The sequence below is a fragment of the Myotis davidii genome, unplaced genomic scaffold, assembly GCF_000327345.1.
Source record: "Myotis davidii unplaced genomic scaffold, ASM32734v1 scaffold13, whole genome shotgun sequence".
NCBI classification, from domain to species: domain Eukaryota; kingdom Metazoa; phylum Chordata; class Mammalia; order Chiroptera; family Vespertilionidae; genus Myotis; species Myotis davidii.
Genome location: NW_006286243.1, coordinates 2,365,800 through 2,381,997, shown reverse-complemented (window position 1 = coordinate 2,381,997; position 16,198 = coordinate 2,365,800). Strand labels below are relative to the sequence as shown.

General features: G+C 38.6%; 1 protein-coding gene across 5 annotated transcripts in view; it reads left to right on the top strand.

The window, feature by feature from the left end:
• The window catches only part of LOC102757489 (uncharacterized protein C3orf20-like), a 97,764-nt gene that overhangs the window by 50,373 nt on the left and 31,193 nt on the right, over window positions 1–16,198 (top strand). For all 5 annotated transcript variants that reach the window (XR_001512829.1, XM_015559982.1, XM_015559980.1 and 2 more), the window contains 3 exons: window positions 3,470–3,590; window positions 11,569–11,728; window positions 14,113–14,338. Coding sequence is in view for 4 of the 5 variants with exons in the window: in XM_015559982.1 (XP_015415468.1) it covers window positions 3,470–3,590; window positions 11,569–11,728; window positions 14,113–14,338 (507 nt within the window). In the remaining variant the exon portion in view is untranslated. The remainder of the gene's footprint in view (window positions 1–3,469; window positions 3,591–11,568; window positions 11,729–14,112; window positions 14,339–16,198) is intronic.

Below are 16,198 nucleotides of genomic sequence, written 5' to 3'. Positions count from 1 at the left end.
CGCCAACCGCGCCCTCCGCTGCCAGCCCGCTCCGCGCACTCCGCACCTCAGAATTTGACTTCAGCACTGCTCCTCCTCTGAGTGTCCGTATGCGTTACTCTTTCCTCCTAGTTGTAGGAATTCCACTCAGCCAGTGTTCCTGTGGTTCTGGGTGATGTCCGTTCTGTCTTTTAGTTTCACTTTTGAAGTGGTTGTTCAAGGCAGCAAACTCCGGCGTTAACCTATGCCACCATCTTGGTTCTCTCCAGTATCCTCAGTACTAATCTTAATTCAAAATTAAATTTCCCTTTACTGGGTCTGTGCAACTAGAATGTGAGCTCCTTTATAGGAGAGACCACATCTGTCTTGTTTACTGCCCTACACTCAACATAATAACGTGCCTAGTATAGAGTGAGTGCTTATTAAATACTTGAATAATTGAATAATGAGTGGACAAGACTTTTAGGAATATTTGTGTCAGGCTATTGAAAATGGGTAGATGGAGAGGCTGGGACAGACAGGATTTTAAGAGAGCCAGCCATAAATATTTAATCAAAGTGGTTGCAGCAGTTAGAATATTTTTTTTTGCTGAAAGTAGAGTTAGAATGCTTTGCTATAGCAAGTAACAGAAAAATCCCATTTAAAATTGGAGATAGGATGAACTCTAGATGTAGCATAATTTATGGCTCAATGATGTCATCGAAGACCCAGGTTCTTTAAATCCCTCCCCTTAGCTATTTGTAACATTCATTCTTCAAATGTTCCCATGATGGCAACCAAAGACACTCACTACATCTTCTTTTTCATATCTAGTAGTGGGGTGGAAAGGGGGCTGTTTTTCAAAAATAAACTATATGTCCCATCTTTCAATTTCTTTAGGCCAACTTAATCATAGGCCCACCCCTGAACCAAGGGAATGCCATGCACCTTTGATCTTAGACTACTCAACATCTACCCTTGTAAATGGGGATGGACTCAGTGAGGGGTGAAGAGCTTAATGAATAGGAATTTGTTAGAAAGGAAGGAAGGGATAGAGAGTGGATGCTGGGTAGAAACTAGAATGTTTAGTGCCCTGATCAAACTTTAATATTGCCAATGAGTCTAGTTTATACTGGGGAATTGTTTCCTTGGTTATTTGTTGCATAAAATTAAATATCCAAGGTGAGAATTATATCCATGAAACAAAGAGGAGATGACAAAACTCCCCCGACCCCCACTTGTGGTTGCCTTCATCATTCTCTCTTTGTCTTCTTTGATAACAGTAACTAAGCAGATGAATACAACACCATCTGCTGATGATATTTTGGGAACTTCAGAGAGGCCCAAAATGCTAAGCCTCACAGCTAAGTCCTGCCCTGTGTAATTTCATCCTGGGCACCACAGGCCATTCCTTGGCAGAGGATACTGTCTGCTCACAGCATAACTGAAAGCTCGGAAAGAGAGAGGACAAAACAACAACAAAAAAGCTGCCCTGAAAGGGATTTCATTACTCCACTGTTAATGATCTTTTAAACCGATCTTCCTCTTGTGCATCTGTCATCCCACCAAAGGGGAGTCTTTGGTAAAAAGGCTCAGCAACTTGAACCTTCAGGAAGATGAATGAAATGGAGGTGTGGACTAGGACCCTTGTTGCAAGGATTCAGTGTATAGGAAAGGCCACACAGGCAGGTAGACTGTTGCTACAGCTAGAACTTTTGCTGCAAAGCAGAGGTGGATGGCTAAGGTCTTCCCTGAGATGCCTCACAGGAATGAGAACAGCTGGAGGCTGGCCTGGCCAGGATGAGTAAAAGGGTACACTCTTCAAGAAAGGAATGCGTTCTAGGTATCCAAGGCTCAGGGCTTCTATTCTTATTTCTCTAGTTTGGTTGCTTCACTCCTTTAGCATATCTGTTGAACTATGGGCTCCTCAATTAATGCAAAAGCACCCCTTTTATACTGTGAACTGTTATTGTTCCATTAAATGGTGAGCCCCTCTGTTGAACTTTCTATTAGGTGGCAGGTACTCTATTTACTAACTTCCCTCCGTCCATTTTCTCAGCTGGGAAGTGGGGCTCATAATACCTATAAATGGAATTGTCAATAAAAGCCAACACTGTTAAAGGACTTACAGGGTGCCTGGCTCTGTTATATGTATTAGCTCATTTAGTCCTCAGAACAGCTCTGTCCGGTAGATGCTATTGTTTTTGCCATTTTTAAGATAAAGAAACCGAACTACAGAAAATGTAAGAAATAGTCCACATTCATACAATTCGGAAATGGAAGAGCCAGTTTCAATACCATTAACTATCTGGCTCTACAATGGTTTGTAACCATTAAGCAACAATGGCCTGTTAAAACATGTATTTAAGACTTGGTACATAGTAGACTCCCAATAAATGTTATCTGTCAAAATAATTATTAGCACAGGACTCAAAATGTCCTGAGTGCAGAGAGAGCACCTTGCTCTGGGCATCCCAAGATGCCTGAGAGTGCCTGAACAGTCTTGCATCTAAAAGACACCAATATGTACTTGTTTAATTGAATCCATTCTATCAGTGCAATTTAGATTTTTATTAAGCCCCTCCCCTTGCCAGGTCCTGTGCTGAGTAGAGAGAAGACACAAAGATGGTTTAGACATAAACACATAATGTGATATTACTCATCCAGAAAAGCTAATGAAATGCTAGGCTGCATTAATATACCTGTATTAAAGTATGGGGAAGATAAAATTGCTACATCCTTGTTCTTCATCACCCAAATCCCATCTATCCAGTCTAGTTGATTCTTGAATCCATGAATGTGCCTCCATTCTCTCACTCCTGCCCTAGTCCAAGCTGTCGTCCTTTCTCCTGGACCACCTCTGTGAGCTCTTAATGAGTCTCTGGCATTTACTTTAATTATGTACCAATCTGTTTGATCATGCCACCACTTTGCTTCATTATTAAACCCTTCTATAATTTTTTGCTCTTACCACAAAGTTCATGATATGGAGAAGGGAGCCATGTGCATCTGCCTCCTACCTGCCAATCACCCCAGTGTCATTTACACCACTCTGGACTCTAGCCACATTGGTTTTCTTTCAGTCCTTTGAATACACTGTGCCCATCGCCTTCCTCATGGGCTTTTATATATATATATTATTGCATCCGTTTGGAACACAATTCTGGGACAGATGTCCATCCCTGATTCAATAGCAACAGTAAGGCAGCAGGGCCACATGGTATATAATCATGGATAGCAGGGTCCATTCCTGAAATGGAAGGGGATGTGTTTCAGAGAAGGGAGATCTTGATCATATGAGAGGTATATACCAATGTTCTCTTTAAGGGAGATATTCAGGTAGAGGCAAGGTGACCATCCTCCAAGAAAGTGATAGGAAGAAGTCCTATCCTCTTTTTTTTTTTCTGAAGGCTGTGACCTGGTGACTTCCACCACCTTGGCCAAATCAATGAGTACATGAAGGTTTCTTGTAAATGAGTCATGTTTCTTTCTTTCTTTCTTTCTTTGGCAGCCAAATAATATCAATGATGTTTAATGAGGATGGAGGCCTGGTGATCAACAAAAATGGATACATTGTAAGAGAATGGGCATGGCCTTCAAAGGGAAAACTTGATGATCCTGTTGAAATTTCGGTAACATTTTACAATTTATCATTTTTCTGGTCATTTATTATTCTCTAACCATAATTTTCTTTGAGGGTCTGAAATATACTATTGAAGAAGGAGGGTTGAGAGAACTGAGTTATTCAGTTTGGATGTCTTCACTAGCCAACTAAGCTGGTAAATCTTTATTTCAGTTCTTTACTTCACTTGGCACTTTACTTGGTCCTTTCATGATGTATTTATCTTTGCTAAGCAGCAATTACTTAAACAGTAGTTTAAAATTATTATTATAAAAACTTGTGCCTACTAGAAAACATTTTTAAAAAAAGGAAGTATATGCCGTAACCGGTTTGGCTCAGTGGATAGAGCGTCGGACTGCGGACTGAAAGGTCCCAGGTTCGATTCCGGTCAAGGGCATGTACCTTGGTTGCGGGCACATCTCCAGTAGGGAGTATGCAGGAGGCAGCTGATTGATGTTTCTCTCTCATTGATGTTTCTAACTCTCTATCCCTCTCCCTTCCTCTCTGTAAAAAATCAATAAAATATATTTTAAAAAAATAAGAAAGTATACAATGTTCAAAGTGAAAGCCTTCCTCTCAGTCTCACTGTGCAGAAATTACCTCTGTTGACAGCTTAGTATATGTCTCTGTAGGATCAAGGATCAAACATTCAGATAATTAGGAGTGAACCTGCCAGGTGGAACTGCAGTGGACTGGGATGTCTGTATTCCCTGAAGAGGCATCCTCTACTCAGGGCTAGAGGCTGTTACCACATGGGAATATGGGCTTGGGCTTGCTAACTTTTATGATTTTAAAAAAAGCCATAAATTCAGATTTTTTGGTGAAATAGCTTGATATTTAAAAGTTGTCAATTAATTCAAACTCTGAGAGGACTAAACCAAAAACTTCTGAGCTGCCAGTCTGTAACCTCTGTGCTAGACATTCTCAATTCAATATAAAGTTACTGTGTGTGTGTGTGTGTGTTGCATTTTGTATACAGGATCACTTTGTTTCTTTATAATTATATTTTCATTGATTTCAGAGAGAAAGGGAGAGGGAAAGAAAGAAACATCAATGATGAGAGGGAATCATTGATTGGCTGCCTCCTGCATGCCCCCTACTATTGATTGGCTGCCTCCTACACGCCTCACACTGAGGATTGAGCCCACATTTGGGCATGTGCCCTGAATGGGAATGGAACCAGTGACCTCCTGGTTCATAGGTCAACGCTCAACCACTGAGCCAAGCTGGCTGGGCACTTTATTTTTATTTCTTAATGTTTTTATTGATATGTTTGAGAGAGAAAGGGAAAAAGAGAGAGATTGGGAAACATCAATGAGAGAGAACATCGATTGGTTGCCTCCTGCAAGCCCATCACTGGGGCTTGAGCCCGCAACTCAGGCATGTGGCCTAACCGGGAATTGAACCTGCGACCCCTTTGTGCATAGATAGATGTTCAACCATTGAGCCACACGGGCTGGGCAGGGTCGCTTTACATAGTACACTGAACCACCAACCCCTAAGGGCACCATGTATATAGAGCTATGCTATTCAGTATGGAAGCCACTAGCCACCTGTGGCCATGGAACCTTTGAAATACACTGTAAGTGTAAAATACACACTAGATTTTAAAGACATGGTACAAAAAACGAGAATGTAAAATATAGTAATAATTTTTATAATGTTACATGTGGATATATTAATATCTAGATATTTTTAGTTATAAAATATTAAAATTAATTTCACTTGCTTTTTGCTCTTTTTAATGTGGCTACTAAAAAATTTTAAGTTATTTATGTGGCTCACATTATATTTTTACCAGACAGGCTCTTATGTAGGGAAGTAGCTTAAGGCCTCTATTCTATATAATGTACAGAATCGTTCATGGTGGTCTTGTATCCTACATATACTATTCAGATGGCTATTTTTAAAAAGTTCTGCTTAGTTCTAGAGGGCTAGGGAAGTAAGAGCAAGTAAAGAAACTGTAAGAGGCAAGCCTGCATGTGCAAGTTTGCTGACCCTCAGGGTTTCCCCACCCTTTGTCTAGAAAAATCATGGTAGCTCATGGGGTAAGTCATTTAGTTCATATTACCTCAGCTGGCAGCCTTCAGGAAGCAAGGGAATGTAACTTGCAACCAAACAAAAGTCTTTGCCTGCTTAGAGCAGCTGACCTAATGAGGATGCTTTATCTATGCAAGCCTTTAAATATGCTGTACAAATCTGTAGATGTCATGGCAAACAAATTTCTAGCATAAAACCTAAAACCCATTCCTGACTAAATGAAATTAGACTAAAGCTATCTGTGAATGTTGATCTCAGATTTCCTTCCAGGCATCATGTAAATGTCTATGATTTCCACCTGAATTATGAGCATGAGAATTCTGTGCAGGAAATGACAATTCTTCCTGTTGTCCCCAGGTGAATGCATTCATCACAGTGAAGATTTCTGGGCGCTTTGCCATCTCCTTGGTCTACAAATGGTATCCTCAAAGCCTAAAGCTGTCTCTGGCACCTGTAAAACGCAGGTCCTCCACGTTTCCTCCACACACCCCTGAGACAGTAGGTCCGGAGATTTCTTCTATCATCTACATGATGGCACCTTAGCACAGACCAGAGCAGGAACAATGTTCACTGATTTTAGATTCTTAATTTTCAGTATTTCCCAGTGATTTCTACAATATGGATGCTATTATAGCTGTTTATGGGCCTTACTTGAAATAACTGAAAGTTTGGGAAGAGGAGAGGTTAGAAGATAAAGGTAGAGTTGGGAAAAAAATGAAGACCTAGTTTTTTCTAAGGCCATGATTCCTAAGCTTTGAAGAATTAACTTCCTGTGTCTTAAGTAGTTGAATTATTTGCATTTATATACTAGTAATCTATGATTTCTTAAAAACAGTGTAGGGCTCAGATATTGTTGTTTTTTAACTAAAAGAAACTATATCAATTTAAGGTGTGTTTTTTTAAGCATAACTAATATTCCAAAAACACTTGGCGATGTTAGAGCATTGCTAAAACTATGGCTCAGAATAACTTCTCTTAATAATCACTTTACAGTTGCACTTAATCTCTGTTGAGAAATTTTAGGCTAAAACTTTTGTTTACCAAGAGGTAAGACACTAAAACATTAGTATCTCTAATTTCATATATTTAAGTAGTGAGCTTTGATCAAACTTTTCAAAAAATGTTTTATTTATTTATTTTTTATTGTTGTTGTTAATCCTCACCTGAGTATATTTTTCAATTGGTTTTTACGGAGAGTGGAAGAGAGAGGAAAAGACAGAAATATCGATGTGAGAGAAACACATCGATTAGTTGCCTCCTGAATGAGCCCTGTCAGGGCTCGGACTGAGGAGGAGCCTGCTACCAAGGTACATGCCCTTGATCGGAATCAAACCCAGCATCCTTTGGTCCACAGGTCAATGCTCTACTAGTATCCACTGAGCCAAACCTGCTAGAGCTTTGATCAAACTTTTAAAATTTTAAGTGCGTTTATGTGAATGGCACACATATTACAGAATGTGTATGAATACATGTAGGAGATCTTTATTTTTAGGGACTGGCATCAGAATTTTGTTACTCTTTCAAATAAGCATGTCAAACTCAAAGGCTAACATGGGCCAAATAAACGAAGCATGCAGCTCTCAGACTGTAAGTTTGACATGCTTGCTTTAGAATTACCATGGTTTCTTCACAAATACTGGAATTATATAGTTTTTCTATAAACATGCCTTTAATATCATGCTATTTGCCTCTCTGGGTTTTTATGAGCCATGTCATCTGAGTTTACAATCTCTCTCAGCCATTCCCTGATGTCAATCCCATCTCCAAAGAAGCCTTTTTTAAAAACATCTTAACCATTTTTAATTGTACAGTTCAGTGGCATATGTACGTTCACATTGTTGTATAATCATCGCCACCATCTATCTCCAGACTCTTTCATTTTGCAAAATGAAAACCCTGTACCCATTAAACAACAGTTTCCCATTCCCCTGCCACCCCACCCTTTGGCAACTGCCATTCTAGTTCCTATCTCTATGGATTTGACTATTCTAGGTACCTTATCTAAGCGGAATCATACAGTGTTCCTCCTTTTGTAACTGGCTAATTTCATTTAGCATAATGTCCTCAAAGTCCATTCATGTTGTCTCTTGTGTCAGAATTACCTTTCTTTTTAAGGGTGAATAATATGCTATATAATAAAGAGCTAATATGCTAATTAGACTGAACAGCTGAATGACTGTCTGGATGACCTTCCAGATGAAGCCAGGGCTGTGAGGGCCGAGCCCCTTGCACTAAGTTTGTGCATTGGGCTTCTAGTTTCATTATATTTTAGTACCATATTTTATTTATCTATTCATCTGTTGATGGATACTTGGATTGCTTCCATATTTTAGCTATTGTGAATAATGCTGCTATGAACTTGGGTATACAAATATCTCTTTGAGACCCTACTTTCAATTCTTTTGGATATATTCCCAGAGTAGAATTGCTGGATTATATAGAAATTCTATTTCTAAGTATTTGAAGACCTACCATACTATTTTTCATATCAGCTGCACCATGTTATAGTCCCACAATCAGTATACAAGGGTTCCACTTTCTTTATATCCTCACCAACATTTGTTATTTTGTGTATTTTTTAAATAGTAGCCATCCTAATCTGTGTGAAGTGTGTATTTAACTTTTTCTTTTTACAAAAATTAAACGATTTAATATTGTGAAATGTTTTTGAAAAAGCAGCATACAAATGTACAGTATCATAGAGAAATCCAGATTTTTATCAATTGCCCAGTAATGCCTAGTGAGTAGATAGCGATACAGGCACCCATAAGTGCCCTTATGAATTCCAGTTCCTAGAGTCTGAATCATTTGTCTAGTCCATAAAGACAAAGTTGTTTTGTCCAGTCACAAAAAAGTGAGCAATTTTATTACTGCAAGATTATCTCTATTTTTTTTTGCCTTTGAGGGATAAAATGTCTTTATATAAATTGTTTTATTATTGTTACCTTAAAGGAGGTATGGACACATAATATATTCTTATAGAGATCTTCTGCAGTTTCCACAAGCAACAGGGAGAATGTTTCATTGCAGAGATTTATTTTTTAAGTGTCCATTTTCCTCATAAAGTATTTACTTTAATAATGCCATAATCCATCACAAATTAATTTTAGTTATTTATTTACTTAATTTTAAAAAATTTACATTTTCCTTAAAATATATTTTATTGATTTTTTTCAGAGAGGAAGGGAGAGGGATAGAGAGTTAGAAACATTGATGAGAGAGAAACATCGATCAGCTGCCTCCTGCACACCCGCTACTGGGGATGTGCCCGCAACCAAGGTACATGCCCTTGACCGGAATCAAACCTGAGACCCTTCAGTCCACAGGTCGATGCTCTATCCACTGAGCCAAACCGTTAAGGCTACATTTTATTTTTCAATTACAGTTTGCATTCAGTATTATTTTGTATTAATATTAGGTATACAGCATAGTGGTTAACTAGTCATATACTTCACAAAGTGATCCCCTGATATTTCCAGTACCCACCTGGCACCATACATAGTTATCACAATATTATTGACTATTTTCCGTATGCTGTACTTTACATTCCCATCCCTATTTTGTTACTATCAATCTGTAGTTCTTAATCCCTTCACCTCTTTCACCACAGGTATATTTAACTTTTAAAAAATCTACTTTATTAAAGTATTATTTATTTACATTAAAATGCATCCATTTAATGCATTTGATGATTGTTGACAAATATATACACCTGTATAAGTGCCACTGCAATCATAATATAATTTCTATCACACCAAAAGGTTCCCATGTATCCCTTTCTACTCAGTCCTCCCTGTTTCTGACTCCAGACACTGTTAATTAGCTTTGTATGTCTACTGTAAAATCATTCACATAGGAAGAACCAATATGTACTCTTTTCTGTCTAGCTACTTTTGTTCAACATATTGTGTTTGAGGTTCATTTATGTTTCAGATGTATCTGTAGTTTTTTCCTTTGTATGGCTGACTGGTATTCCCTTATATGGATATACCACACTTTGTTTATCCATTCACCCTTTGATAGGCATTTGGGTTCTTTTCAGTCTTTGGCTATTATGGATAAAGCTGCTATGAACAGTTGCATTTAAGATTTTTTTAATTAGAACCTTAATTCTAAAGTGGCCACTGTTGGCATTTGGGGCCAGATAATTCATATTTATGCAGGACAATCTAGCACATTTCAGAATGTGTCCCTGGTCCCCACAAACTAAGTTCCTGTTGTGCCATCAATCAAAAGGCCCATGTACATTTCTGAATGCCTCCAAGGAAGAATGTACTCACTCAGGTGGAGAACTGTTCTATATGCCTGGGGCAATATTTGGGTATATAGTGTGGGGAGGTCAGTCATAAGATTGTTCACTAATCTAGCCAAGATATTATGGACTGGACTAAGGTAGTGAGAATCTAAGATAGATGGGAGCTACAAGTTAATTAGGAGGGCATGTCTGTAGAACTATGAAGTTCATCAATAATTGACCAAAGCAGCATTTACATTCATTTACAAAAAAAAAAACCCAAAAAACACAAACTTCAGGGAACTTGATAGATTTGACCTTGTCAAAAGTAAAAACTTTGGAAGATACCAGTAAGAAAATGGAGAAAATGGAAAGGCAAGCGACAGAAAGGCAGAAAATATTCATAATATTGTATCTGACAAAGGACTTGTATCCAAAGTATATAAACTCTTACAACTCAATAAGAAGACAACCTTCAAAAATGTGCTATAGATTTGAGCAGATATTTCACAAAATAAGACGTGAATGATCAATCAGCATACAGAAAAATGTTCAACATTGCCAGTCATCTTTTTTATTGAATTTATTGGGGTGATATTGGTTAATAAAATTATATAGGTTTTAGGTATATAGTTCTGTAATACATCATCTGTATATTGTATTGTGTGTTCACCACCCCAAGTCAAGTCTCCTTCTATCACATATATCCCTCTGTACCCTCTTCTACCTCCACCCTCCCCCCTCCTTTGGTAATCACCGTACGGTTGTCTGTGTCTATGAATTTTTTTTTCTTAATCCTTCACCATTTTCACCCAATCCCAAAACTTCCCTCCCTTCTGACAGCTGTTAGTCTGTTCTCTATCTATGAGTCTTAATGAATATATAAAACTGAATTATCATCAATTTTCATAGTCAAATAAGCTCATTCAAAGCTAACTACTTTATATACCCAATTTATTGTGTAAAGATCACACATACTACTCACTATAACTATCCATTTTAAAGTCTAATGTCCTCATGATGTACTACTTTGAAACTTTCTTCTGCTAAATAAAAGCTCAGTATTACAAACATTAAGTAATCTATTTATGCTCATAACACTGTGCTTATAAATAACATAGCCCTGGTGTTATAATATTTACATATCTAGTTCTTCCATTGACTGAGCACCTTGAGCATAGGGAACATAGCTTTTCTTCTTCTGTTTTTTGTGGTGGTAAAATATTCATAACATAAAAGTTTCAATTTTAAGCATTTTTAAATGCATAATTCAGTGACATTAAGTACATTCACAAAGGAACATGACTTTTTAAAAAAAAATTTATCGATTTCAGAGGAAGGGAGAGAGAGAGATAAATAGAAACATCAATGATGAGAGAGAATCATTGATTGGTTGCCTTCTGCATGTCCGCACTGGAAAATGAGCCCACAATCTAGGTATGTGCCCTGACCAAGAATAGAACCGTGACCTCCTGGTTCATAGGTTAATGCTCAACCACTGAACCATGCTAGCCAGACAGGGAACATGACTTTTATGTAGTATTTCTTTAGTCCTGGTTTCTGTACATTGTCTGGCCCATAAATGACACCCAATAAGCATTTGTTGGACAACCTACTGAATGAATGAATGAATAAGTGAATAAATGAATGCATTTATGTTTCCTAATCATATAGTAATCTCTCTCTCTCTCTCTCATATATATATGTTTTAAAGCGTTCAAGTTTCTCAGGTGCAGAAAATACTGCTACATTTGATACAGCAATGGACATAAGCCCTATGTCTGACATTGCGACAGTTATTAAATTAAGAAGACTACAGAGAAAAGCCAAGCACATCCTATTTAACTGGCTGGATTACTACAAATTTTCATTGGGTCAGTTATGGGACCCACTGTCTTGCTGCACATAACTCGTTTCCATTATTCAGATTTTCAGAGGACGAACATTTAAATGCCTTTTCCTTCCAAGTTTCCCGAGGTGGTGAGTTTGTAAACTGTAAAGTGCAATACATGCAGATTCTTCCCATGGATCCAGGTGATTGGCCCTAGCAAGAAATTAAAGAATAATTTTTATTCTGTTTACATTTCAGGAATCTTAATGTTATATCCTTCCTCTCTTTGGAGAGTTAATCTATCTGGCCACTGCTGTGTTTTGTATTAAGAGGAGGTGCTTTCACACTCATTTTTTGGATCTTAAAATACTCTTGCCCCTTAAGTACAACCGCTCAGTCTCACCACCAAAACCTCAGTCCTTGCTGATGTCTTTTTTTTTTTAAATATATTTTATTGATTTTTTACAGAGAGGAAGGGAGAGAGATAGAGAGTTAGAAACATCGATGAGAGAGAGACATCGATCAGCTGCCTCCTGCACATCTCCCACTGGGGATGTGCTCGCAACCCAGGTACATGCCGTTGACCGGAATCGAACCTGGGACCTGTCAGTCCGCAGGCCGACGCTCTATCCACTGAGCCAAACCGGTTTCGGCCTTGCTGATGTCTTTTGTTCATCTGCTGCCTGGAAAAGAGGCGCGGGTACGCTCGCTGCAATGTGCTGTTGTAATGTGATGTTAATGCAAAGCTGCTGTTTGATTAGAGTCTATTAGGGTTCAGTTCCTGATTGGAGATATAACTCAGTTAATTTGCATTATTCATGGTAGTTAGATTCTACAGCATCTCTGCAAACACTGAATTAAGTGAATATCAAACCATTGTTGCCGAAACCGGTTTGGCTCAGTGGATAGAGTGTCGGCCTGCAGACTGAAAGGTCCCAGGTTCGATTCCGGTCAAGGGCATGTACTTGGGTTGTGGGCACATCCCCGGGGGGTGTGCAGGAGGCAGCTGATTGATCTTTCTCTCTCATCGATGTTTCTAACTCTCTATCCCTCTCCCTTCCTCTCTGTAAGAAATCAATAAAATATATTAAAAAAAAAAACCATTGCTTCAAGGGAAAACATAAGGTGAGGTCCCTTTGAGTCTCTGGTCACAATATTTTCATTAACCAATCAATACATAACCTTATTTTATGTGTGTTTCTGTCTAAAGACACCTTATTTAACATATATTATTGATACAGTAACACTGAGCATATGGCCAACAGCACTATAACTCATGCCTGAACCAAGCTTATTTAATACATATTTTCTCCATAAGGCACATCAAACTTTCTTGCGCTTTGGAACACTAAGCTTGTGGACTATTTTAAATGGCAAAATCACCAACAAAAAGCACAAAAAAAATGTATAAAACATGGCCCTGAACAGACCATGACACGAGTAAAGGACACAAGTTTGTAGTACAACAGTGGAAACAAGAAGGCAGAGTTTTACCTTGTTCAACCTCAACTGGGAACTTGCATAACACAAGTTAAAATTTTCACCACTTTACACATTTGCAAAGTGACCATGAAAGGGCCACAAGTATTAATCTGGGGTTACAAATAAATTTTAGTGAGTAGACAAATTCACAAAAACGGAATCTGCAAATAATTAGCATTAATTGTATACTAAATCCAAAAGGCAAGCCTCTCCATTTTAGGAGGTAGTTTGCTACTTAGTGTAGTAAATAGCAGAGCTTCCCAAAGGATACACCACAAATGTTTTACTTAGGAACTGAAAGCGGAAATTCTCCATCCTAAGGGGAGCGAGCAGCTGGGCTGAGGTGATCTAGCCCCTGGGATAGTTGATTCTACTTACAAGCAGCCTACTAAATTCACCACAATATGCAATACAAATTATCATGATTTCTTTTTTTATATCACATTTTAATGATAAGAATCTATATGTATTGGGTTTTACAGTTTACACTTTTCTGCTTTATGAAAAGAGGTTGGGAAGCCCTAGTCTATAGCATGGTGTAAAAGCACCATCTTCCGAATCAAATAGATATGTTCAAATCCTCGTTCTGCTTCTCTCTAGCTGGGTGAACTTGGACTTACCTCTGATATCATAAAAATAAGACTATTCGCCCCATTTAGTGTCCCTAATTCAATGGGATAATGTGTTTAAGGTGCTTGGCACATTACCTGGCACAAGATAAGCACAGATAACCAAACTCTTGTGGCCTAGACATTTCCTTGTTTATTGCATAGATGCTATGTATCCTCTGAGCAGACCACAAAGTGCGCTAAAAGGAACCCACAGAAAGGCGCTGCTGTAAATGGGTGAAGGGGTGTCCGGATTATTGCAGCCACGTTACCCCAGCCCACAGAGACCTTGGTCCACTAAGGGTTTTCAGTGACGTTTATTCTGTTTACATTTCAGGAATAGAATGTCTGCACATGTGCAAAGTGCCCAGGTTTCGACCAAAAGTGGTCAGGAAACAAGAAGTCTCCCCAGCAGAATTTCTTCTGAAACCAAGTGCAAAGGAAAAAGATGAGAATAAGGAGTATCTTCTATACCGAAACACCTTCCTAAAACTGAAGGGTGTCTTTCAGCCTTCGCCTCTCCTTTGCATCCAGAAGACCCCAGCCAGCAAGTGTTCCTTCAGGTAACCAGCCTCATTTGTCTTAATAATTCACAGTCAGCTTATGTTGGAAAAAGCTTTCGGTGACGGTCTCATTCCGTCCACCCACAAACACTGAGCAAGCCATGCTATTACATTGCCTCACACCACAGTCCTTTCTGAGCAGCCTGGGTCAAGGTGTTGACACTCACATGCTATCAGTGAAAAATCTTTCCTAAAACTGGTTCAGACTTAAATGCCTAGGTTCAAGCATTTCAGCTCTCTCCAACCTGCTTCCTAAGAGGCTACCCATTTAGCAGAGGAATTCGATTCAATCAGGAATCAAGGCTTAGTTTGTTTTCCCCACTTCAGTGAAACACCTGCTTAAAAGCTGACTCTAGGACAGTGATGACGAACCTTTTGAGCTCAGCGTGTCAGCATTTTGAAAAACCTTAACTCTGGTGCTGTGTCACATATAGAAATTTTTTGATATTTGCAACCATAGTAAAACTAAGATTTATATTTTTGATATTTAATTTATATATTTAAATACTATTTCACAAAGAAAAATCAATCAAAAAATGAGTTTGCGTGTCACCTCTGACACGCGTTTCATAGGTTCACCATCACTGCACTAGGCCCTGGCCAGTAATCAGTTGGTTAGAGCATCCCCCCTATATGCAAGGTTGCTGGAGAGGCTCAATGTTTCTCTCTCTCTCTCTAAAAGTTAATAAAAATATTTTTTAAAAGATTCTAAACATACCTATTTTTAAGTACTGTTTAATTTGCTCTATTATTTTTATTTTATCTATATTGAATCCATCTATTGAGTATTAGTTTTGTGTTTTGTCTTTCTTAGAGTTAGCTTTTTCTATGTATTTTGGATTCTGGGCCATCTCAAGTTGAAGGTTTTTCCTCTCTCTTCATATGGCATGTGTGTCTGCTTATCCCTCCCTCTCTAGTAATTTTTCAGTTGCCACCACCCCAAAGCCCCAGGCCTCACATTCAGAAATTTAGAACCAGGTCAAATAATGGTGGGGTGGGTGTTCTGCCCCATGAGTATTAGGAATGTTGCAGACGCGGTCCCAAGCCAGCAAGCAGCTTGGCTTAGTTCTGGTTGGGAGGCTTTGTCTGTGTTCTCCAGTCTACCTGAGTTTAAAGTGTCCAATGAGCCATGGTGCCAAGCAGGAGTAGATAGCAGCTGTTCTGACCTTATGCAAAGAGTGGTGGGAGCCCTACCCTGGGCCTTGGTTTTAATAAGTGAGCCAGGCAACATTTCCCAACACTACATCACCCTGTATTGAGAAGAGCATTTTGTTCTCTTTTCCCACAAGAGCCAAATTCTTATCCACTTTTGTTGTTTCTAGCTCAGGAAATAAGCAAACTTATGGCTTTAGCCCCACTAACATACTGAGTTTCTATCCAGAGAAGTGTTCATCTTTTTTTGGGGGGGGGGTTGTTTTTATTGTAGTTTATTTCTAATATTTTGCATTCTGGGTTTGAAAAGATGCTTGGTATGATTTCATTTTTCTGGAATTTGGGGAGACTTTGCTTGTGACCCAATATGTGGTCTATTTTTGAATATGTCCCATGAGCACTTGAGAAGAACGTATATTCCCTGGGTTTGGGGTGAAGTGTTCTGAAGATATTAAGTCCTTCTGATCTAGTTAGTAATTTAGGATTGCTGTATGTTTGCTGATTTTTTGTCGATAGGATTTATCCAGTGATGTCAGTGGTGTATTAAAGTCCCCTACTATGATTGTATTGCTGTCAATCTCTCCTTTGATATTTTCCAGGAGTTTTTTTATAAATTTGGGTGCTCCTGCATTGGGTACATATATGTTTACCAGGGTTATATCTTCTTGTTGTATTGATCCCTTTAGTATTATGAAGTGGCCTTCCCTA